Raw genomic sequence first — 23447 nt, forward strand, 5'->3', positions numbered from 1 at the left:
TTGAGCGAATTCCTCATTACTTTTCTGAGTGTAATAATACGTGGCTATCCGATCATTCTCCAACCCATATTTCTGTCCCCTGAATATCAAAGGAGCCGACAATAGCTTTCGCTTCTTGTTGGGTGTGTATTCTTTGGTTGCAGTGTTAACACTTCAGATTTGTTTTTATTCTTTACTATTGGCTCCGTGCGTCTCCCCTCTACGTACAGTCACGTGATACGCTGTCAGATTTTGTAAGGACGTTTTAACATTAAAGTCTGTTTTAGACTATAACATAAAATGATATAAGAAAATGGTATAACAAAAAATTACATGAAATGATTGGGTACAATATTAATACAAGAAGTTTTGTGTATTACATTGTCACATTTTGGTATCAAAATATGTTATGTGATTCTGCGCATTACATGCTAAAAAAGAACTTTTTTAAAATTATTATGTTGGTGTACATGTACTGTTAACCTCAATATTCTTATTCTTCTTTTTGTTTAACCCATTTAACCTAGTTTTTTACTCACGTAAATACCTAGTTAGTTGTACCCACGTTTTACCTTTGCTTTACAAAGACATATATTTATGATGGATAAGAAAATTCTCCTATTATCTGCTGCTTCCATTGCAACATTTCTTTTAATTCAGACAAGCAAGAAAAAACGCCAACGAAGTATGTGGTCTAGAGCTTGGCTTCAAAAAAGACAGGAAGGTCGTGGTGTTTTAAGTATGGTGGAAACTGAATTAAAAGACAGTGATTCTGAAAAATATAGACAATTTTTAAGAATGTGTGAGCCACAATTTGATGAACTTCTTGAACTGATTCGAGAAGATATTACCAAACAAGATACAATTTTAAGAAAAAGTATATCTGCAGAGTATAGGTAAGTAATGCTATTAACAATATAAGTTTTGCAAATAACATTTAGTTATGATTTTAGGTTGGCTTTAACTTTAAGGTTCTTAGCAAGTGGTGAATCGTATCGGTCGTTGATGTTTTCGACCCGTATTCATGAAAGTACAATTAGTATAATAGTACCCGAAGTCTGCCAAGTGATTTACAACAAATTAAAAGATGAGTACATGAAGATGCCTCAAACTGTGAACGAGTGGCAGCAAGTGGCAAATGCCTTTGAAAATTTGTGGCAATTTCCAATGTGCCTTGGCGCCATTGATGGCAAGCACATTAACTTTCGTGCCCCACGTAGCAGCGGATCCTATTATTATAACTACAAAGGACAGTTTAGTATAGTGCTGATGGCAGTGGCAAATGCGGAATATAAATTCCTGTATATTAATGTAGGAGTAAATGGTAGAATGAGCGACGGAGGTGTATTTAGAGAGTCCTCACTCAAAAAAGCCATGGAAAGAAACCTACTTAATTTTCCTCCAGATCAAAATTTGCCAAGGAGCAACAGTGGTGTGCCATATGTTTTTGTTTGTGATGATGCATTTCCCTTGTCAGAACGTATAATGAAACCTTATCCTTCAAGAAATTTATCTAATGACAAAAGGATTTTTAATTATCGTTTATCTCGAGCACGGAGAGTGATTGAAAATGCATTTGGCATAATGTCCAATAGGTTTAGAGTGCTCTTATCAACCATAAATTTGGGTCCAGATAAGGTTGAAACAATCACTCTTGCCTGTTGTGTCCTACACAATTTTTTAATTTCTAAAAATTCATCATATGCAGAATCAGAAACTGAGTCAATAAATCCAAGATTAAATAATTTAAATCAGTTACAAGGTGGTAATAGGCCAGCAGAAATGGCTTTATCTGTGAGAGATAAATTTAAAAATTATTTCATGAATGAAGGTTCTGTACCTTGGCAAAATAAATGTCTTACTTAAATAATAGTAATATTTATTTTAATTAAAATAGTATTAGGTATGTACATATTCTTTTTCTTAAGGTGCCTTATCCATTACCGAAGATTGGCTATAACTACAGCAAATTGTTGTCTATCTTGAGCTGTTCTTGTATTCGCGGTGTTCAAGTACTCGGAAGGGATACGCGAAACGATCGTGCGCGAATAGCGGAGAAATCTGGCAACTTTCTTAATAATTCATATTGTCAATTGAAATTGTCAAATTGACGTACATTTCATACCTATTGTCATTTAAGAAGAAAAAATATATATTGCTTCACAATATTGATATGATATGCAATTATTATATAAAGGTAAATTTAATTAATTGTATTTTGCTTGCAGTACTGCATTTTAATAACTAATTTTATTTACTACATACAATTGTTGACAATTTAATAACATAACCTAAATCTTATTTTTTCTTATTATTTTTTTGGACTATGGCCTTGACAATTATCCAGTAACCAGGACCATATGATTGGCCAATAATTAAAAGTGCGAATAAAAGTTCAGAGCGAAGAAACCAGGTGTCGCTATTCCGAACTTGCACGGTCCCAATACATCCCTGCCCAGTCTCCTACATTCTTCAGCCAGGAGCATTTTCTTCTTCCTGGACCTCTTCTTCTTTCCAGTTTCCCTTACATTATGAATAGTAAAAAGTTTAATCTTTCTCTGTAAATATTTCATAGATAAGAAAGTCATAAAAAGAGATCTTCAGCATCCTTCGAAAAACAAACATCTCAAAGGCTTCAATACACCTTATACTTGTAATTTTGAGAGTCCATGTTTCTACTTTGTATAGCAATATGGAATAAGTGAACGTTTTTACAAATTGGTATCAGATATCCAAAGAGTTGATTAGGAATTTTTTCATTCTTTTCAGGAAAAGCGGACCTAGCAAACTCTATAAGAGCACATATTTTGACCTTTATCTGTTTGTTATATATTAATATCAGCATTTGGTGTACGTATAATAACCACTACCCTTGTTTTATTTGTGTTTATATTCATCCCCTGGTTTTGGCATTCAAAAATCGTTGCAAAACCCTCAGTGCTGTTCACAAAAATAACAGTGTCATCTGCATATCTTAAGTTGTTTACTCTCTGTTGATTTTTAATCCTTCAATATTTTCGAAGGCATTTTGAAAGATCTTTTCAGAATATATGTTAAATAATAGTGGAGAAAGTACACAGCCCTAACGAACTTCTCTTTTTATTGGCATTTCTGCTGTCAGATGACTGACGCCATTTGATCCCAATATAGGTTTTTAACACATTCATGGTCTTCTAGTTCAGCTTGTATCACGGTTGTGTATCAATTTTTTGTTTGACCTGTACCTATTTTTTTATTTTTAATGTTCTCCCTGTCACATGCTTTCCATAAATTGAGTTCTAATCCTGATTATTAAATGTACCACTTATCGCACTTGTAATGCTGTTTAAAGCATTGCATCATTGCACCACTTCATCTAGCTAGAATATTATTAGAAGCAGCAGAGACAATGACAGTGACTAAAAAGATGAACAAAACTTAAGAACAGTAGAGAGAAAGATCATGAGAGCCATACTGGGACCAATCAGAACAGAGCAAAATGAATATATACAGTGAAGAGTATGTTAGTAACCCGCAAAATAATGTATAATACATTGTAAAATAAAAAGCGATGAAACTAGTAGAGGCGAGAAATTATGAATAGAAATCTATAAATTTATATTATATTTCTAGTATATGCCAGAAAATTATAATTTAAAAATAAAAATCAACCTGTTTCGGGATTTATCTCAAGAGTCACCCATTCTCAAGAAAATTAATTTATTCCAACTCAAAAATCCTCACCATATAAAAGAAAATATATAAAATGATGGAGGGCCATTAATCCATATAATATATAATAGGCCAGCAGAAATTGATTTATCTGTATCAGATGAATTTAAAAATCATTTTATGAATAAAGGTTCAGCATCTTGGCAAAACAAATATTTTATGTAATTAAAATAGTATTGCACATGTATAAATTCATATTTAATAAAACCCAATTTTTATTGTAATCTATTTTTTATTTTTTATCAACTAGACCTATAAACTACCTACAGTGCACATATTCTAAATGTGTCAGTGGGGGATGGCGTTCATGTGCCTTATTATAGTCAGTGAGAGAGGAAGTATTTGAAATAATGAAAAAACAAATAATATAAAATGTGTTATTTCATTATTTTGAATACTTTCTCATACAGCACACCGAAGCCATCTCCCACTGGCACGTTTAGAATCTGTGCATTACTATATGTTTTACTCTAATTCTTCCATTTGAGATTCAAATAAAATGGTGTCTATTTTTTGTTTTACTTGTAATAATCTTTTTTTGTTTTTTATTTTTGAAAGTCTCTCCGCCACATATTTGCCGTAAATAGTGTTTTCATCTTCACTATGCATCACACTTATTGCACTTGCAATGCTATCTAAAGCGTTTGAAGCTTTATCGGATACTGATACTGATAGTTTCCGTTCCCCTTTCTTCTTTTTAATAGGTGTCTCATATGTCTCTTCAGTGACAACTTCTTCTTGGCCAACTTCTTCAACCTCATTTGGAAGAGGTGATAAAACGCCATCATCACCTACTTCGTACACCATGTCCACATCTTGGCTCGAGTTTGATGTACTGGCTCCTTCATTGATCTCGAATGATGACACTGGTTTTCTTGTTGTTAAATACTCATTCAAAAATTTGAGTCTGTCATGGTACCACAGTTTTGGGACATATATCTGCAAAAATATAAACATGAATAAACATATTACTTATAAACAGTGTAATGTTTACCTCACTTACTCCGGCACCACTTTTCTGTGAGTCTAGAACTTTCCTTCTTTCTGCACTGTAAGTGTTTCTTATCCCATTCCACTTTTTTTGAATGTCAGAAATCGTCTTTCCCAACATTTCACTAAGGTTGTTTAGAGCTACATTTCTTTTATGTTTATTATGGTAATCCATATGTTTTACGTTAAATAAACACGGGTTAGACTCGTATCCTTCTATTAATAATATAATGCTATCTGTTGACCAAGACATTTTGTTAATTATAATTATTCCAAAGGAAACGCAACGAGGCAGCTAACCCAAACAAAAACAACAGTTATAACCTCAAAAAAAACATGTCACATGTCTATTATGAATTATGACATGACATATGACATAACCTAACTGTGTTCCATGGTTCCAAAGGTGAAGAAAGAAGAAGAACCTAACTGCGCATGCGTGTGTACTAATAATTGGTATCAAAATAGGACATGTTCTATTTTCTATAACATTTTTTGTTAACAGATTTTGTTTTCTGTTTTACATTATGACAAAACTTAGTATACCATTTTCTTATATCATTTTATGTTATAGTCTAAAACAGACTTTAGTCTTATGGGATTATTTTGTTAAACTTGAATATTTTATTTTGTAGTGATAATAACCCAATACAATTGTTAGAATTCATTAGTTATTAATTTATACTGTAATTTATAGTGCAACAAAATATTTTCTTTTTCGTTAATAAATATTTATTGACATAAACTGCGATAGTGAGGTTATGCATACAAAATCAAACTGATAATCAATATTGGAAAGTGAAGAATTTATAGTGCGTTTTTATTTTCTGTTTATATTATTACATAATATCACTAGCGTGACACGGCATTTTTTTAAATGTCTCATTTAAACATACACAAAGCGTCCTTATAAAATTTCAAAAAACCGCCACCATGAGCAGGTCGGTCGATTTTGCTTTGACACTTTGTTAACGCTCGGAGCGAATAAGTATTTGTTTTTTATTGTTTTTATTATTTACTTTTGATTTAAAATGAATTGAATTGTAATTGGGCATTGAATTGTAAAGTCAACTTAGATCTCTGACGTAGATAATGACGTGTAACAGTATCTATATTGTACGGACTGTAGCTAAGGAATTAATGAAATACAATAATGTAGCATAGTTACCTGCAAAGCCTCTTGATGGATTTCATTTTCATCACAAAAATCTAATTTTAAGTTATTCAACCACACTTCAGTTTCTTCCCATAAAGAAACCAACTTTTCATAAGTTATACTGACATTTATATCTTTAATTGCTACTTGGATCTTTTCTTTGATCTCTTCAAATGTTGGGGTATCTTCATCATCTTCATCGGGAATTTCACAAAGCTCTTTGATTTGGTCCATAGTTTCTTGAAGTTCTTGGAATTCTGTTCCAGAACAACTTTCGCTTAAGGTCTAAAACGGAATAATTATAAGAAGGCAATTTCAATAAAATAAGAATTCGCCACTTTACTTGTTGGACACGCAAAAGTTAAAGATATTCAGTAAAATTAAAGGAAAACTCTGCCTTACTACCAATAATCATATACAGTGCTAGTCAAAAGTCCCTTCCCCACTCGTTTCTTTTAAACGGTTTTACTTATACTAGTGAAATTTGGAGGGAGGAAACATCGGACGTGGGCTTCTCAAATAGTCATAATAGGTGAAGTAATAGTCATAACAGGGCCACTTTGGCCGATAATTTTAAATGGGACCTTATGGCCAGTGATATCTCGTTTGAAAGGTATTCAACTATTCAACCATATTAATTTTGTTTGGATTTAAGTTGATTTTGTGAATAAATTAACTAAATATAAAATTGTAATTTCGCATTTAATTAATAAAAATTCAAGCATCCGCCTATGGTTACTTGTCAAAAAAATTGACGTTTTTCAATTCTCTATGGTTTATTTTTTAACCAAGAGGAGTAAACTAAAAAGACAGATTCACACCCAAGAAAGTCACTAGAAAAGTCACCAAATACATCTTCTTTTTTGGTTGATCATGTCGGCCCTCAACGGTAATCCATAAATATTATATTATATTATATTAATACGTTGCTAAAGAGTTCTAAAAACAACTGCTTTTGATATAAAAGCAGACTAAAATTCTAAAAATTAAAGGAATAACGTAGAAAACACAAAAAATCGCCGATATAACTTTATTAACCTATGAAATGCCAAAAGTGTTAAAAGTTGATAAATGTCATTAGTGTCAAAATTTTATAACAGTGGAGTAAACTTGCCTAAAGTATAGAAAACACGAACCAGTAGGAGTAGAGGTTAATGGTCCTAACACTATATCAACAGCCCTTGGACTCGAAATCGACATTAGTAGAAATAGATAATTCTGTTCACGAGTGGTTGAAAAAAACAATAAATTCAGCTCAAAATGTTTATTACCTCAGACAGTCAAGCTGCACTAAAGACTCTAAAGACTACTGATGAGTCTATAGCAGCTGGAAATTTCAAACAATCCTTAAGCAACTGACAAAATTCAACAAAGTAACTTTGTTATGGGCGTCAGAGCATAACGGAATTGCTGGTAATAAGTTTGTTGATAATCTTGCTATACTCAATTTGGAAATGCATGAAAGCATATTTTTTAGAACAGAAGATTACAACAAACCTTACACAAATCTGTTCAAAGAACAAAAATTATAAATATCGATACCGTCTTAGTTCAGTTTTGAACAAGAGTAAAAAAATATGAGCCATAATATAAAATATGAGAGACTTTGAATTCGTTTTAAACTTGGTATTGAAGAAATATAGGAAGCTGGATGTATTTTTTTATACTTAAGGAGATTAAAAAGATGAGGAAATGGTCAAAAAACAGAAAATAATGCAAGAAAAGGAATATAAAGAACATGAAATCTCAACTGAATTTATGAACGAACTTAAAATACTAAAACCCTAAAAGAACCCTATATTATTAAGAAGAACTGCTATTACCAGAATCCAACAGTAAAACCTTAATAGATTGTTATTAAAATATATATTACCTCTAACTTTATATCACATTGTTTTGACAGCATTTCCAAAGCTTCTAAATGTACCAACCCATGGTAATCATCAAACAAAGTCTCATAGTTCATTTTTTTCTTGGCATGTTTTTCTTGCAGAACTTGATTTTCCCTCTCCGCTTTCTCTTTCGCTTCTCTAAGAACATGGGAAAGTATAGGCTTTTCCTTTTCTAACTTCAGCAAGGCTCTCTTGTTTTTTAGACCTGGATCACCTTCTTGCAGGACTTCCATAGTTTTCTTACCTATGGTTTCCAAAGTATCTAGTCCTCCCGTTATTACTTTATTGCCAGTGTTTTCAACGAATTTTGTTATGTGTGAGACTCCAGAAACCAGATTAGATAAATTGCCAAAACCAAAACCTGCAACAATCAATTGGACTCAATTATTTTATCTTCAGATCCAACGTTAAGATTAAGAAAACCCATCATACACTAACACTGGTATGCTCGTTAGTCCATCAAAAACTGGTCAATTTTGCGCATGATGTCACGTAAAAAGCAATTCGCTTTTATTTATGTTCTGTTTACATAGATTGTGGTGTGATATTTGTGTTAATTCATTAAGTATTTCTATTTTTAATGTCGTATTGATAGCTTTAGGTGTATATGTATATGTATAGTTTATAAAGTGTATACAGTGTTTTATATTTTTAATATTTCATTGATAATACTTTTAATAGAACATTTAAAATGCCGGGATGTGCAGTAGTGTGTTGCAAGAATTTCAACCGAAAAATCAAGGGAACAGATATTAAATATTTTGATAGATAATGGTGTTGTCAAAGATAAATCATATTATTAATATTGATTATGAGGCATTGCTGAATATTTCAACGACAGAATTAACACTCGTCCATAAATTAACTCAGGATCCATGAGACAACGGGTGAAATCAGCTGTACAGTTGTTCTCAAATTATGTTGCAAAGTGCATTGAGTATGTTGAAGAAAAAGAACTTATGCCCAAGAATATTTAACGATTGGTTTGATATGCTAAATGCCAGATCCAAATTTGGAAAGTGTCCAGAACAAAATGCTTTTGGCACTGACATTTTCGTTTATCAGTTCTTGAACTCTATTCAGTTAACTTGCGTATCCACCTTCCAATATTTATCCTTGCCTCGGGGCCAACCCATCTCCATTTCAATCTACAAGCTGCAAGTTCCCTCCACAACATCTGTAACTCTAGGTATTGTTTCGTAGATCTTTGTTTGTGATCATGTCTTTTTTACTCCTATCCTTGTTGGTGCTATTCTTAGTTTTGAAGCATTGTTTTTTGTTAGGGACAGTGTTTCCGCACCATAGGTCATTACTGGCAGAACACACTGATCAATGACTTTCCGCTTCAGATTAACCTGTATGTTGCCATCTGTAAATACATTTAAGAGCTCCATATGCTGCCCATCCATGAGCTATTCTTCTAGATAGCTCCCTGTTTGGTTGTCCTTGCCTATTCTAATTTTGTGTCCAAGGTATATGTATTTATCAACAAGTTATACTTCGTCTTTCTTCATTTTTAAATTTTTACTGGGCACGAACTTCGTGATGTATTTGTTTTGGAGATATTTATGCTTAAACTGAGTTATACTACGAAACAATATTAAATATTATGAAACATAATGTTTCCTAGAAATAATTTAAAAATGAAATGATAATATAGCTAAATAAATAGTGAAAAAATAAATATAATTATCAAATACAAAACTAATATTGAATTAATCTTAATATTTATGTAACCATAACTTTCTAGGTATTTTATATTTTATAAATTAATTTAAACTTGAATTTAAAAAAAAAACTCAAACATAGTACAGTGGAACTCCGATAAGTCGGCCCCTGATAACCCGGAAGTCTGGCTAACCCGGACCGATTTTTATCAGACAAACATTTCAACAATAAAAATGTATGTAATATAAAATTTGAGAGATAATGGGTACCTATTTGTGTAATTTGAACTACATATACGATAGTAAAAATGACTCATTGCATAGCACACAGCGTTCATTATCATGTTATCGGAAACAACAGCACATGTAGTATCCTTTATTTATTTCAAACTGTCTTAGCATTTAAAAAAGACTAAAAGACTATTAAAAAATTATTTTCTAAACAATGGTCTTAGTCTTCACTGTTATTAAATAACATAACATCGTTGCGATTGAGACCATATTGTGTGTAGTACAGTCGTATTATTCGCTTCCGTTCTGTAATTGTTCGTAAATCTATTCAGATTTTGTGTTTGCGTTTTTTTTTGTCTACGTAATGGCAACAAAACGTAAAAATGTTGTAGTGACAATGGAAAAGAAACTAGAAGCATTAGGTAAAATTGATAAAGGCGAAATGGATACGTAATTTAGATGTGTAACATGCATATATATTTCATGTTATTTCAATTATAACGGAGTTTATCTGTAAGTATACCGTATTTTATTAATTTTTACCATTTTCTCCGGCTAACTCGGATTTTCGATAAACCGGATTGGCAGCGGTCCTGATTAATCTGAGTTAATGAGGTTCCACTGTAAAACTAATATTTACTTAATGAAAGTTTATTAGATGAGATAGCTGCTCACAGAGAGTGACTTATGGATTGGCTATAGCTACTGTGGCTTAATAAAAATATGTTAACAACATCAATTATTGATCTTCTCATTAATTCATACTTCCACATAATTTATTAATTTAGTAGAGTGTTTACATCATTCATATATGAGCATATGGATTACTTAGTATTTCTTCTAAAAAAAATATGTCAATAAAAATTTATCAAAAGGTGTCAATCATAAATCCCAAACTTTTTAAATATATTGTCTGGGTATATTGCCCAGTATATGACTGGGCTTGCTGGCTTACTTACTAACCAATAAAGCATATAAAAGCAGGATAGAGCCATAGATAAGGTATATAGAGCATAAAAAATTGAACTGGAAGGACATTGTAACTCAACATCGTCCTAAATATTAGTTATAATCAAGGACCGGGAAAAATGCACCAAAAAAATGTAAAAAAATGCGCATTTTAATGCAATTGATTTGTGAAAAATATGCAAGAGCCTTTATGAAAAATGCAATATTAAAATTAAACATTAATAATCCTCAATTTATACTTATTGGGACCGTGCAAGTTCGGCAAAGCGACCTCTATTTCTACGCTCTGTACTTTTATTCCCACTTTTAATTATATTGGCCAATTATATTAGTCCTGGTTGCTGGATAATTGTCAAGGCCATAGTCCAAAAAAATAATAAGAAGAAAAAATAAGATGCAGGTTATGCTATGCAAACGTAAACAATTGTATGTAGTAAATAAAATTAGTTATTAAAATGCAGTACTGCAAGCAAAATACAATTAATTAAATTTACCTTTATATAATAATTGCATATCATATCAATATTGTGGAGGAATATATAATTTTTCTGCTTCAATGACAGAAGGTATGAAATATAGGTCAATTTGACAATTTCAATTGACAATATGAATTATTTAAGATAGTTGCAATATTTCTCGGCGACTCCGGCACCTCATTTCTCCATTTCTCGTTTCCCTTCCAAGTACTTGCACACCCGAATATGATGTTGGAATAATAACATTTAAACACAATAGTTAGTTTTCATCCACAAATGTTTAATACTTGTCACTTTCGGCATTTGGCAAAAAAATTATTGGTTACTCAATTTAATACTCAAAAATAATAGGCAACAACCCACTGTGAATCAAAACAGGCAACAACGCACTGTGAATCAAAACAGGAAATGAAGCTTTTATAAACAAGTATTAAAATCTAAATTTCTGTACCTGCTTATCCCCCTACAAAGAGCAAACAGGTTTTTACAACCTATGTCAACTAATTGTTGTTCTACCACCAAGTTATATTAGGGATTAGTCGGCTTAGACCCAAAAATAGATAATAGAATAAAGAATATTACCTGATTTAAACATTTTTCTTAAGAAATGGATTATTCACAGTTATTGAATTTAGGACTGATAGTTTTTTAATTGGAAGTGAAAGTGAACCTTTAAAGCAGCGTTAAATCAAACAACTTATCAAGGTCAATCGAGTTGTTGCAACTTATCATTGTGTGTAAACGGTGCATCGCACAACTTATCAAAGTTGGAGTTGGGTTGAAGGTGGTATCGCATTGAATCGCAGCGTCTAAACAGCGTTTCAACTTGTCATCACAACTAGTTGCTGTGACTTGTCGTTGTGTTTAAACGACGCTTAAGATTTAAAATATGGAATTAATGCAACTTTTCTGAATTTATCAAGAAAAAATGCAAAATGTTTAAAATGTTTGAAAAAATGCAACATTTTCTAATTTATCAAAAAAATGCAAAAATATGCAAAAAATGCAGATTGCATTTAATCCGGTCCTTGGTTATAATGTTATTTTATGCAGTGGTCAAAATGTAATAGTTATTTTAAGGGGTCCCTGTGTCCCTGTATAAATGTGAAGTGTTCTATAACATAAAAATATCTACAAGCATAAGTTTGGTGGAAAAAATATTACCACTAAAATCAAGCTAAACTGTCTACAGTGGGCAGGATATGTAGCCCAGACCTTGGAAAAACATGATAAAAAAATTTTAACAGCACAACTGGTGGGAAATCCCAGCAGGGGACAGAGCATAATGATCCAGAATCCTTGAGACCATTTAAGGGCTGTAATGATGATGTTTTACAACATAAAAAAATGAATGTGTGTACTTTGTACGCACGTATGAAGTTATACTTCTATTATATGATTTCAACGAAATCAATATACTTTAAACAGTTTCTCTACTACTTTCCAAAAATTTTTATGAAAACAATACCAAAAATTAAAAAAATAAAAGAATAAAACACACACAAACACATTGAAAAATGCCACAAATGATTTCTGAACAATAATTGTTGCCAAAAATTTTAATTAAATACATATTTTCTGAAAAAAATTATATAATAATATACTTACAATCATAAAATCTATAAAAAAAAATAAAAAAAAATGATATAACTTGCATTGGGCTTGAACCTACTTCCTGTGTATCCCGCCGTATGAGAGTCGGAGCGATTTGAAACTGCACCACCTTCGCGTATACGTCATGTGGGAATATACACAAACTGAACAACTTTTTGACATTTTGTTTATATGAATTTTTATTAGTTTGATTTTTGTCGAATTAAAATACAACAATATATAGAGTAAGAAAACGATACATTAGATGAAAAGTTGTAGAAAGTTTGTTCGTAATCAGATTATGTAAATTAAAGCATTGCCTACTAGGGGTATAGTATAGCAAGTACTAGGTAAGTACATTATTTTTTTTACATTTTCCAAATAGGTATGAAGATAATTTTTTATTGGAATACAACTGAAACATTTAGAATTACGTACCTATGGCTTTTCAAAACTATTTAAAAAGTCACTATAATTATAAATTTGATTTTATTTCTGTCCTCACAACAATAAAAACTAATATATTATACAACATTTTTGTTTACCGATAACCTCCATATTGAACAATTATTGACAGATCATTTCAACACCCAATCAGAGCCCGTAAAAAGACTAATACCAAACTGTCGGTGTGCGCATGCGCACAGATCAATATAAATTCACCCTCAATCTCAATCGCGCCGAAAGAAGTATAACTTCAAAAATAAAATGTCCTAAATTTTCGTTTATATTTTTTATATTGAAAAGTTGATTTACCTATGATTGTCATATTTATTGAATGCGGCCTCTTGTAAATTATGTGAAATATAAATAAAAATAATGATTATAATATATGTCTCTGTGATCTGTAGCTAGTGGATTAAGTCTAAAGCCAACCCCCTCTCTACACACACACACACACACACATTAAAATATAATTTTATTTAATTTGATCTTACCTAAATTTGTTTTATTCGTGGATTCATCTTGGTCAGATTCATGTTGTTCAATCATGCTCTCCTGTTCCCTATCCAACTTAGCTAGCTGTTTAGGATCAGGAATTCCCATACTAGTTTCTAAAACACTTGTTAAACCTTGAGATACTTGGTTTGTAAGAGTTGTAACACCTTGGGTAGCTGTTGTAAAAATTGATGATACACCTCCCCAATTACCCCAACCTGACCATGAAGGTTCTGCAGGTTGTTCTGGTTTTTGTGGTTCCACTTTTTCAAACGATTCCCAATCATCATTGTCCCACATATTTTCTTCGGCCTTGTCTTCAGCATGTTCCTTTGATTTGCTTTCAGGAGTTTCATGTTTTTGGTTGTTATCTTGAACTTTAATATCCTTTTCGTAGCTAACTGGCTCCCAATCATCATTCTCCCACATATTCTCATCACTGTCAGATATTTTTTGTAGTTCCTCTTCAATGCTATCTTTATTGCTATTATCTACAGTTATATTTGGTGTCTCTTTCTTGAGATTATTGCTGTCTACATTATGTGAAACATCGCTGATATCTTTATTTCTTGCAACAGATGATTGATGTTCACTTTCATTGCTAACTGTTTTTACAGGTTCCTCATCCATTACTACTTTATCAGTTTTAATTTCTGTACTAATGCATGTGTTTTCAGTTTTACTATTATTTTCAACATCACTTTGTAAGTCTTCATTTTCTAATTTGTTTCTTTCTGATATTTTGTCATTTATCAGTTCATTATTTTCAGCTTTGGTTTGTATACCATCTGTTTTAGAATATTGTTGTTGCGTAGGTTTCAAATTTGCATTTAATTCATTATTTATTGTATCGGTGGAATCACATTGTTCTTTTAATTTCGTAGCAGAATCAACTAGATTTAAATTATACAAATCTTTTTGCGTTTCACTTAAGACTTTACTCTTTTTATATGTTTCATCATCATCTGGATATATTTCTTCATCAGCACTTTCAAAACACTCACTATCAGATGTATCCATTATTAATATGTATTTATAACTAATTAGTATTATGAATAGATATTATTTTGAATAGGAATTCTAAATATACTAGAAATAAAAATATTGTTTTTCTGTCACTGTCAATATCAGCAATCAGCAGCTCACGTTCACGTTGTCACACGTCAGCAAGAATTATTTCTTCTGTTTTAATAAGTCATCATGTCTTTCTCATTCTCATTTGCTCCCCTTATAAATTCTGTTTGCAATTTTATATATTTAACAGAATATTGTTTTACTCAAAGCAATCCCCAGTTAATTTTAACATAAAATTAATATTTTCCGAATCATGACCCTCTTAATAATTAATTATTATCCTTTGATTAAACGGGGTTATGTAGTAGCTGTTGCTGTTGACCACAACAGTAAATATAATATAAGTTTATTAGTGAGTGTGTTAGATTAGAAGAATGTTTGTAGAATTTAAATTTTTTCAAGAAATGGGGATTTGTTTATCTTTGTTAAAATATTTGTACTGATTTGTACTTTGTTGATTGGTGAAAACGTATATTTACGTGTCAGAAATTCCCCACAAAGTACGACAAAGTACAAATCTACAAATAGTAGTGAGGTGCTGATTCATTATTTCATACATTATTTTGTAGTTGTTTGAAACTAAAACATGGATCAAAAAAATATTTTGTGCCTTTTCGACGTTGATGGTACTTTAACAAAACCCGTAAACGTGATAGAACCAGAAATATATTCGTTTTTGTTAGACAAAGTAAAGGCACGTTGTACTGTGGGGCTAGTAGGAGGCTCAGACTTCAAGAAAATTGCATTCCAGATGAATGGGGATGATGTAATTCATAAAGTGCATTACGTTTTTTCAGAAAATGGTCTAGTTCAATACAAACATGGAAAAGAAATTGGACGACAAAGTATTCAGAATTTTTTAGGTGAAGATAAAATTCAAAAATTTATCAATTTTGTGTTACAATATCTCTCAAGGATAACACTTCCAGTTAAAAGAGGCACCTTTGTGGAGTTCAGAACTGGAATGCTCAATATATCTCCAATAGGTAGAAATTGTTCACAGCAGGAGAGAGATGCTTTTGAAATATATGATAATGAACACCAAGTACGGAAGATTATGATAGAACAGCTCAAGAAAGAATTCCCAGATTTCGGTTTAACATATAGCATAGGTGGCCAAATTAGTTTTGATGTCTTTCCAAATGGATGGGATAAAACCTATTGTTTACAATTGTTAGAAAGAGAAGGCTTTGACGAAATTCATTTCTTTGGAGATAAAACTCATAAGGGAGGTAATGATTATGAAATTTATAGTGATAAAAGAGTAATAGGCCACAAAGTTACTGGTCCCTTAGACACCAAAAGACAATTGGAAGAATTACTCAATTTATAATAAATGTAATATCTTATGTTTTATTTTATTTAACATATTCACGGACACGCTTCACATGTAGACACGTTTTCTTATGGAGTAAATGACTTCATATGCAGTCGTGTCCGTGAATGTGATAATAATATAGGTACTGTTAATTTTCATTATATTTTATACCCAATATTTGTCTAAACGAATGTACCAGAGTTGTAAGAAATAAAATTATTAATATTTTTCTTATTGTCTTTGATAGTTCCTGTATATATGTTGGCATTATATATAATTCCTTAATATATTTTTTGTAAAGTCAACTGAATTGATATTTTACATTAGTTTCGTTCACAGTAACGATCCTGGACTAGTCCAGGTTTAGTTACAAATTCTCTTAGTACTCGGGTTGTACGCAAGTGTGGTTCAGGATTGATTTATACCGCAAACGAATTTAGAACCAGTCCATAACACTATAACCTAGTTTTTATGTGTCCTTATTTTGATGAATTTGCTTATTTTAATTCAGATTTGCATGAACATCTCACTAGATCAGATCAACCAGATACATATTTATAGTAAAAATGGGCAGGGTTTAATGAAATCTTACATTGTTACAAGTTTTAGTGACTTTAATAACCTACCAGACCATATTAAAACTTTCTCCAAATATTTTTTCTAAGAAAAAGCTTTTTAAAATCATTTTAATTAAATGATTTTATCTCGCATGTCACAGCTTTTATGTAAAATTTGTTCTCTTATACTGGTAATGTATAATTTTTATTAATTACATTGAGTATTTTTAATATTTCTAATACCTATTTTAATATTAACATCCATATTATGTATGATGTCTATCAATAAAATATTAGGGTTTCCTAGTTTAATCAAGACTTCATAGATATAAATACCCGTGTTGAGCTGCCCCCCCCCCACTTGCAAAAATTAAAAAACAAATAGCCCTGATTTATGAGCTCTCATATTCCGCAAACTAAAAATTTTGAGCTCGTTCCACTGAGCAGGAATTTAATACCCTACTACTTAAAAATAGGAATATTGAATCGGTTTTTGCGGCAGAATTACGAGCTATTTATGAGCTCTTGAAATTATATAGTTTCGATTTTTGAGCTCATCCCCTTCACCCCCAAACAACCCTTTAATTGATTTAACTTAAGAGAAAGATGCTGAGAAAACTTAAAATATATCGTATTGCGAATATAATTCCTATAGCTTATATACTCTAAGAATAAACTATTAAATCAAGAGCATTTCGATTATTGAGCTACAACCCCTTCGCCAGAAAACCACACTATCTTCCCGGCTTAAGAGAAAGTTGTACTTAAAATGCGTTAAACTAATTATTTGGCGACTACATATCATTTAATAATTTATAACCTTCCAAATTACGCGCATTTAGATCAGTAAATTGCAATTTATTTTGTATAGTGCAGTCACTGAAGGTAAAAATCAACGATTACCTTCAATTTCGGTGAACCTTCATCGATTTTCACGAAAATTGGTCAGTGGTTAGAGGATACGACAAGAAACAAAGGTGACATGGTACCACCTTGCGCCTTTACCCTGAGGGTGGATACCGCCCCTTCTCGGGGGTGAAAATTATTTTATAAAAAATAACTGCACAAATCAATAAAAGAACAAATTAAAAGCAAAATTTATTATATAAAGTTAATAAAATAAGTAAATACTTTTTAAGTTATTAAAGATCAAAGATTTTAATTATTCGTGAAAAAAATGCATGTTTTGAAGCGGTTTTTCGTAAATCACTGAAAAACTGTAAGTTTTTACAAAAAAGTTAATAGTAGTTTAATTCGTATAGCTTATATTCTAAGAATAAACTCTTAAATCACGCGCCTTTCGATTATAGAGCTACAACCCCTTCGCAAGAAAACCATCCCATATTCCTGGCTTAAGAGAGAGTTGTACTTAAAATAATTTAAATTAATTATTTGGCGACTACATATCGTTTAATAATTTATGAGCTCGCAAAATATACGCATCTCAATTATTGAATTGCCATTTTCTTTCTATAGTGCAGTCACTGAAGGTAAAAATCAACTATGACCTTCGATTTCGGTAAATCTCCATTCATTTTCACGAAAATTGGTGAGCGGATTTTGATACTATCAACTTTTTCTGGATCTTATTTTTCATAGGTATTTCTAAGTACTTTGACAAATATTTAGTACCTAAGTGTTATAAAATGCATCTCTTTCCCGTTATTTAAGCTTGAACCCTTAGATTTGAACAGTCGCGGAAAAAAATATACATTTAATTACCAATAACTTACTTTAAATTAACATTAAAGGGTTTTTCAAGTAAGCAATTTATTATATTTTTTATTAGCTTCAATTTTAGTGATGAAAACTTTTTTGTAAAAACTTACAGTTTTTGAGTCATTTATGAAAAATCGCTCTAAAGCATGCATTTTCTTTCCAAAAATTAAAATATTTGATCTTTAATAACTCAAAAAGTATTGATTTATTTTAATCACATTATATAACAAATTTTGCTTACAATTTGTCCCTCTCTTGATTTGTGGGGTTATTTTTAATAAAGTAATTTTCACTCCCGAGAAGGGGTGACATATACCCCAGGCTAAAACCCCAAGTTCTTATTGTCAATTCGTGAAAATAAATGCTGATTTACCGAAATCGAAATTTACCGAAAGGTAATAGTTGATTTTTACCTTCAGTGACTGCACTATAGAAAGAAAATGGCAATTCAATAATTGAGATGCGTATATTTTGCAAGCTCATAAATTATTAAACGATATGTAGTCGCCAAATAATTAATTTAAATTATTTTAAGAACAACTCTCTCTCTCTCTCTTAAGCCGGGAATATGGGGTCGTTTTCTTGCGAAGGGGTTGTAGCTCTATAATCGAAAGACGCGTGATTTAAGAGTTTATTCTTAGAATATAAGCTATACGAATTAAACTACTATTAACTTTTTTGTAAAAACTTAAAAACCTCTTCAAAACATGCATTTTTTTAACAAATAATTAAAATCTTTGATCTTTAATAACTTAAAAAGTATTGACTTATTTTATTAACTTTATATAATAAATTTTGCTTTTAATTTGTTCTTTTATTGATTTGTGCATTTATTTTTTATAAAATAATTTTCACCCCCGAGAAGGGGCGGTATCCACCCTCAGGGTAAAGGCGCAAGGTGGTACCATGTCATCTTTGTTTCTTGACGTATCCTCTAACTACTGACCAATTTTCGTGAAAATCGATGAAGGTTCACCGAAATTGAAGGTAATCGTTGATTTTTACCTTCAGTGACTGCACTATACAAAATAAATTGCAATTTACTGATCTAAATGCGCGTAATTTGGAAGCTTATAAATTATTAAATGATATGTAGTCGCCAAATAATTAGTTTAATGCATTTTAAGTACAACTTTCTCTTAAGCCGGGAAGATAGGGTGGTTTTCTTGCGAAGGGGTTGTAGCTCAATAATCGAAATGCTCTTGATTTAATAGTTTATTCTTAGAGTATATAAGCTATATGAATTATATCCGCAATACGATATATTTTAAGTTTTCTCAGCATCTTTCTCTTAAGTTAAATCAATTAAAGGGTTGTTTGGGGGTGAAGGGGATGAGCTCAAAAATCGAAAGTATATAATTTCAAGAGCTCATAAATAGCTCGTAATTCTGCCGCAAAAACCGATTCAATATTCCTATTTTTAAGTAGTGGGGGGGCTGATTGAGCCCCCCCCCCCCACTAGGGTATTAAATTCCTGCTCAGTGGAACGAGCTCAAAATTTTTAGTTTGCGGAATATGAGAGCTCATAAATCAGGGCTATTTGTTTTTTAATTTTTGCAAGTGGGGGGGGGGGGCAGCTCAACACGGGTGATATAAATGTAATTTTATTCAGTTTTTACAGGTAGTACATTTTACATTAAATTGGTTATTTTTGTATCACAAATACATATAATAAATATTTAACTTTAAAGGGACACACAGTATTGGGTACCTTCATATAAAAAAATGATTTATTTGTTTATGATCATATTACTATAAAAACTATACATCAAAGTAAGTATGTAAAAAATATTTTATTAAAGATCAATAAATTTCTAAACTTTTGAGTTATATGACAGTATTAAAAACAAATGAAATAAACACAGAACGAAAAGCAAACAGCGCTACAAATCAGCTGTTTAAAGCAGACACAAATGAAAATATTTGTAAGTGTTTTGAAATTCCTACTGCACATATTCGAACTCCGAGTTCTTTTCAGATCCCAAGGATCGTTTGGACTAATTCCGAACTCGCAGTTTGGTTACTGCTACTGAAAGAATATCCCTTCTTTTTTTATAACAAAATTGTTTTTGTCAATATGTACCTAATATGAATCACTTATAAGAACTTTGATTAACATAGAACATTTGATTAACTGCTATTGAAACCAAGGATAGTCAGACAGACTAAAAATATTGAAAAGAGGAAAGTATTAAATGAATCTTGAATCCAAGAGAGGGGGCGTTCAAGTATTAAGTGACGCAATTTTTGAAGATTCTTGACCCCCCTCTTCCCCATGTAACGCACCGTAACGTTTTTCTGTACCCCTGCCTAAACGTTATGTAACACCCAAGTTTCCATTTGAACCTAAATGAAGGTACAATCCAGGGGTTCACCGCAAAAAGAATCGAAAGTTGGGAGATTTTGATTCCGTAGTTTTTTAATTTAAGTTAAAAACAATGTGCCGTAACGTTTTACAAGACCACTCTCTCCACTAACTGCATTACGTAATACTTGAACGCCCTCATAGCGCAGCGGCATTTCTCAGAAAAGTGAAAGGCATTCCAAGATATGACAGAAATTTAGACAAGAACTGAATATCTAATCAATAAAAAGAATATAGAACAAAAACCACATTTCATAATACAATAACCACAGAATCAACCAAATAAATTACAAATTAGTATTCAATGCCACCAACAACCTTTCTTGACCCTGGAGGATCATACAAGAATGGCGAAACATTGAGTTGGATCCATGTACAATTAGTATGCTTGAAAATATTGCTTTGAGGTTTGTTTCTCTTGAGCATAAGCTTTTTTTGCAACTATATTCCTTTGCAGAATATATGCTTAATACAGATTAGATTTCAAACCACTGAATGCACTTCGACAGCATGGTTACAGTCTCTGAATAGCTAACAGTTTGTTTTTCATTGTTATCTAAACATTCGTTATCATCAGCTTTTTGTTTATCTTTTTCCATTGCACTTAAATTGATAACTTTTAATTGTCATTTAAAATCCAATAGGCATATTATATTTTAGTTGCTGGATTACTTCTTCTGTTTTTAAATTCACATTACTTGGTAGATATTATCATACTATACAGTGTGTCAAGAAATTCTCCTGACAAACGAAAACTGAAGATCCCTCAGATAATTTTAAGACAATTTAACCCTAGTCTGAAAAGGCTTCCTAAGGGAGCTAGAGCCCTTTGAAGGCTGCTGATACAGTACTGATTGCTGGCAGTGAAGAACAACTACAAATTCTGTTAACCAAAGTAGTGCGAGAAAGAGAACTAACTATATGGCCTTAAGGTGAATGTAAAAAAACTAAAACAATGGTAATTTCAAAAAAAGCACACACCAGTTATAAACATCCTAGTCAACAACAATCTCGTTGAACAAGTGAAAAAGTTTAAGTATACCTAGGATGTTGGATACATGAAACCTTAAACTTTGCTTAGACCAAGAACAAGAAATTAAATGTAGAATAGAACAGGCAAGATGCACCTTCTTAAAGATGCGACAGTTAGCCCCGGCGCAAATTGATCCTAAGCGAGACACAACTTGCACCGTCGAACTGCGTAGACAGTTTTGCGCATCCTACTATTAGTGCATGCGTTCGCAGGTCTCGCTTGGGAACGTTTGTCATCGGCGTACAGTCTTCTTGGGCCGTGGGACGCGTGTCTCACCGCCAGATGTTTATTTTTACTTGTTTTTGTTTGCGAGATGGACGTATCTGAAATGAATACCGATGGTACCTAAGTACAATTTATTATGATAAATAAAAATATTAGCATAGTCAACACCCCGAGTCAAAACTGCGTTGTCTTTGTCATTAAATTCTGATAACTTTTGGTAAGTGGCGGATCCAGGGAGGGGCGATCGGTACCCCCCCCCCCTCTCAAACCAAGTGATTTAATTTTTTTAAATTACATAAAGATTAAAAAAGCATTCATTTATTTTTATAGAAATTTAGTCAATCGGCCCCCCTCTTAACAATGCTGGATCCGCTACTGCTTTTGGTAGACTAAATAAGCGGCGATACGAAAATAATAATCAAAGTTATGCCTTTACAAAAACACATTATTAGAAAAATAAGGTGAAAAATGATTCATGTTGACATCTTACTTAAAACCGTGATCGATAAAAATATCGTATTACCCTCAAATTCAACTTGTCGGCATATTACATTTTTGTTTATTTATAACATATTACAGTTTTGTTTATGCTTAAAAATTAAAAACGGAATATACAGATAGTATTATTTTTTATGACCGATCAGTAGCGGATGGATTATGACCTGCAGTAATTGTAAATATGATTGCGATCCTGCAGTAATTGTAAATGATTGTGATCCGAGCAGTAAATTGAGGAATATGAGACCGAGCAGTAGGAGAGAGATTATTTTAAATATGTAGGTACCTATTATGTACAGAAATTAAATACTCAGCGTAAGATATCTTTTTATGCACCCGCTTATGATCAAATTCGATGTTTTCGAAAGTCATACTGCTACGACTACTAAGGACGTGTAAGATATTTTTAAAACGTTACTAGTTACAAGTACGGAAATACCGATTTTAAAGGGTGCTTTACAGCTTGCAAGAAAACTTGCTGTAATTTCTTGCATGCAAGTCTATTGCATGGTCTTTTACAGCTTGTAACCCGGCTTGCATGCTTGTAACCCGGCTAACTTATAAACTTTTGTTTTTTTTTTAATTACTTTATTGCTGTTTATTTAACTTGGTAAATTTCGAAATGCCAAGACTATCAGAAATAGCCAAATATAAAAGGAAAAAGGCGGTAGCAGCAACTTTAAGTATTATTGCTGCAGCCAGCCTTTTTTGGTTACTAATTTAGAATGCCGAGATCGGAGATGGTGGGTAAGACCTTAGTTGAACAAGAAGAGGGGTAATAATGTATCTCAAACAGAAGAATTTATCCAAGTAGATGATGAAAATTACTCTAATTTTCTAGGAATGAATGTACGTTTTAATAAACTCTTGGGAAAAATTGAACAAATAATCACAAAGAAATCTATATTTGTAGATACCTACTATTTCTGCGAAACACAAATTATTTATTATCCTAAGATACTTAGCTAGAGGAGAGAGCTTCCGTAGCTTAATATACAATTTACAATTATAGAATCTCAGAAAGTGCCATTTCATTATTCATTCATTTCCATTCA

The 23447-nt window shown here is 31.8% G+C and overlaps 4 protein-coding genes across 4 annotated transcripts in view; 2 read left to right on the forward strand and 2 right to left on the reverse strand.

Moving 5' to 3' along the window:
- LOC114327551 (protein FAM114A2) overlaps positions 1-14741 on the reverse strand; it is a 43596-nt gene extending 28855 nt beyond the window's left edge. The window contains exons 1-3 of the mRNA XM_028276226.2: positions 13603-14741; positions 7710-8089; positions 5849-6121 (exon numbers count right to left, since the gene is read on the reverse strand). Coding sequence (XP_028132027.1) covers positions 5849-6121; positions 7710-8089; positions 13603-14623 — 1674 coding nt within the window. The 5' untranslated portion in view covers positions 14624-14741. The remainder of the gene's footprint in view (positions 1-5848; positions 6122-7709; positions 8090-13602) is intronic.
- On the forward strand, positions 530-3706 carry LOC114327552 (uncharacterized). The gene is made up of 2 exons (XM_028276227.2): positions 530-875; positions 933-3706. The coding sequence occupies exons 1-2, from the start codon at positions 577-579 to the stop codon at positions 1843-1845; spliced, it is 1212 nt and encodes a 403-aa protein (XP_028132028.2). The 5' UTR covers positions 530-576; the 3' UTR covers positions 1846-3706.
- LOC114327557 (uncharacterized) lies at positions 4007-4956 on the reverse strand. The gene is made up of 2 exons (XM_028276231.2): positions 4685-4956; positions 4007-4629 (listed from the first exon to the last, which is right to left on the reverse strand). The coding sequence occupies exons 1-2, from the start codon at positions 4931-4933 to the stop codon at positions 4156-4158; spliced, it is 723 nt and encodes a 240-aa protein (XP_028132032.1). The 5' UTR covers positions 4934-4956; the 3' UTR covers positions 4007-4155.
- Positions 14742-15045: 304 nt separating the features above from the next.
- On the forward strand, positions 15046-16225 carry LOC114327555 (phosphomannomutase). The gene has a single exon (XM_028276230.2). It carries the CDS (start codon positions 15264-15266, stop codon positions 16008-16010), a length of 747 nt encoding a protein of 248 aa, XP_028132031.1. The 5' UTR covers positions 15046-15263; the 3' UTR covers positions 16011-16225.
- The last annotated feature ends 7222 nt before the right edge of the window (positions 16226-23447 follow it).

Source organism: Diabrotica virgifera, chromosome 1 (genome assembly GCF_917563875.1).
Source record: "Diabrotica virgifera virgifera chromosome 1, PGI_DIABVI_V3a".
In the NCBI taxonomy this organism is placed as follows: Eukaryota; Metazoa; Arthropoda; class Insecta; order Coleoptera; family Chrysomelidae; genus Diabrotica; species Diabrotica virgifera.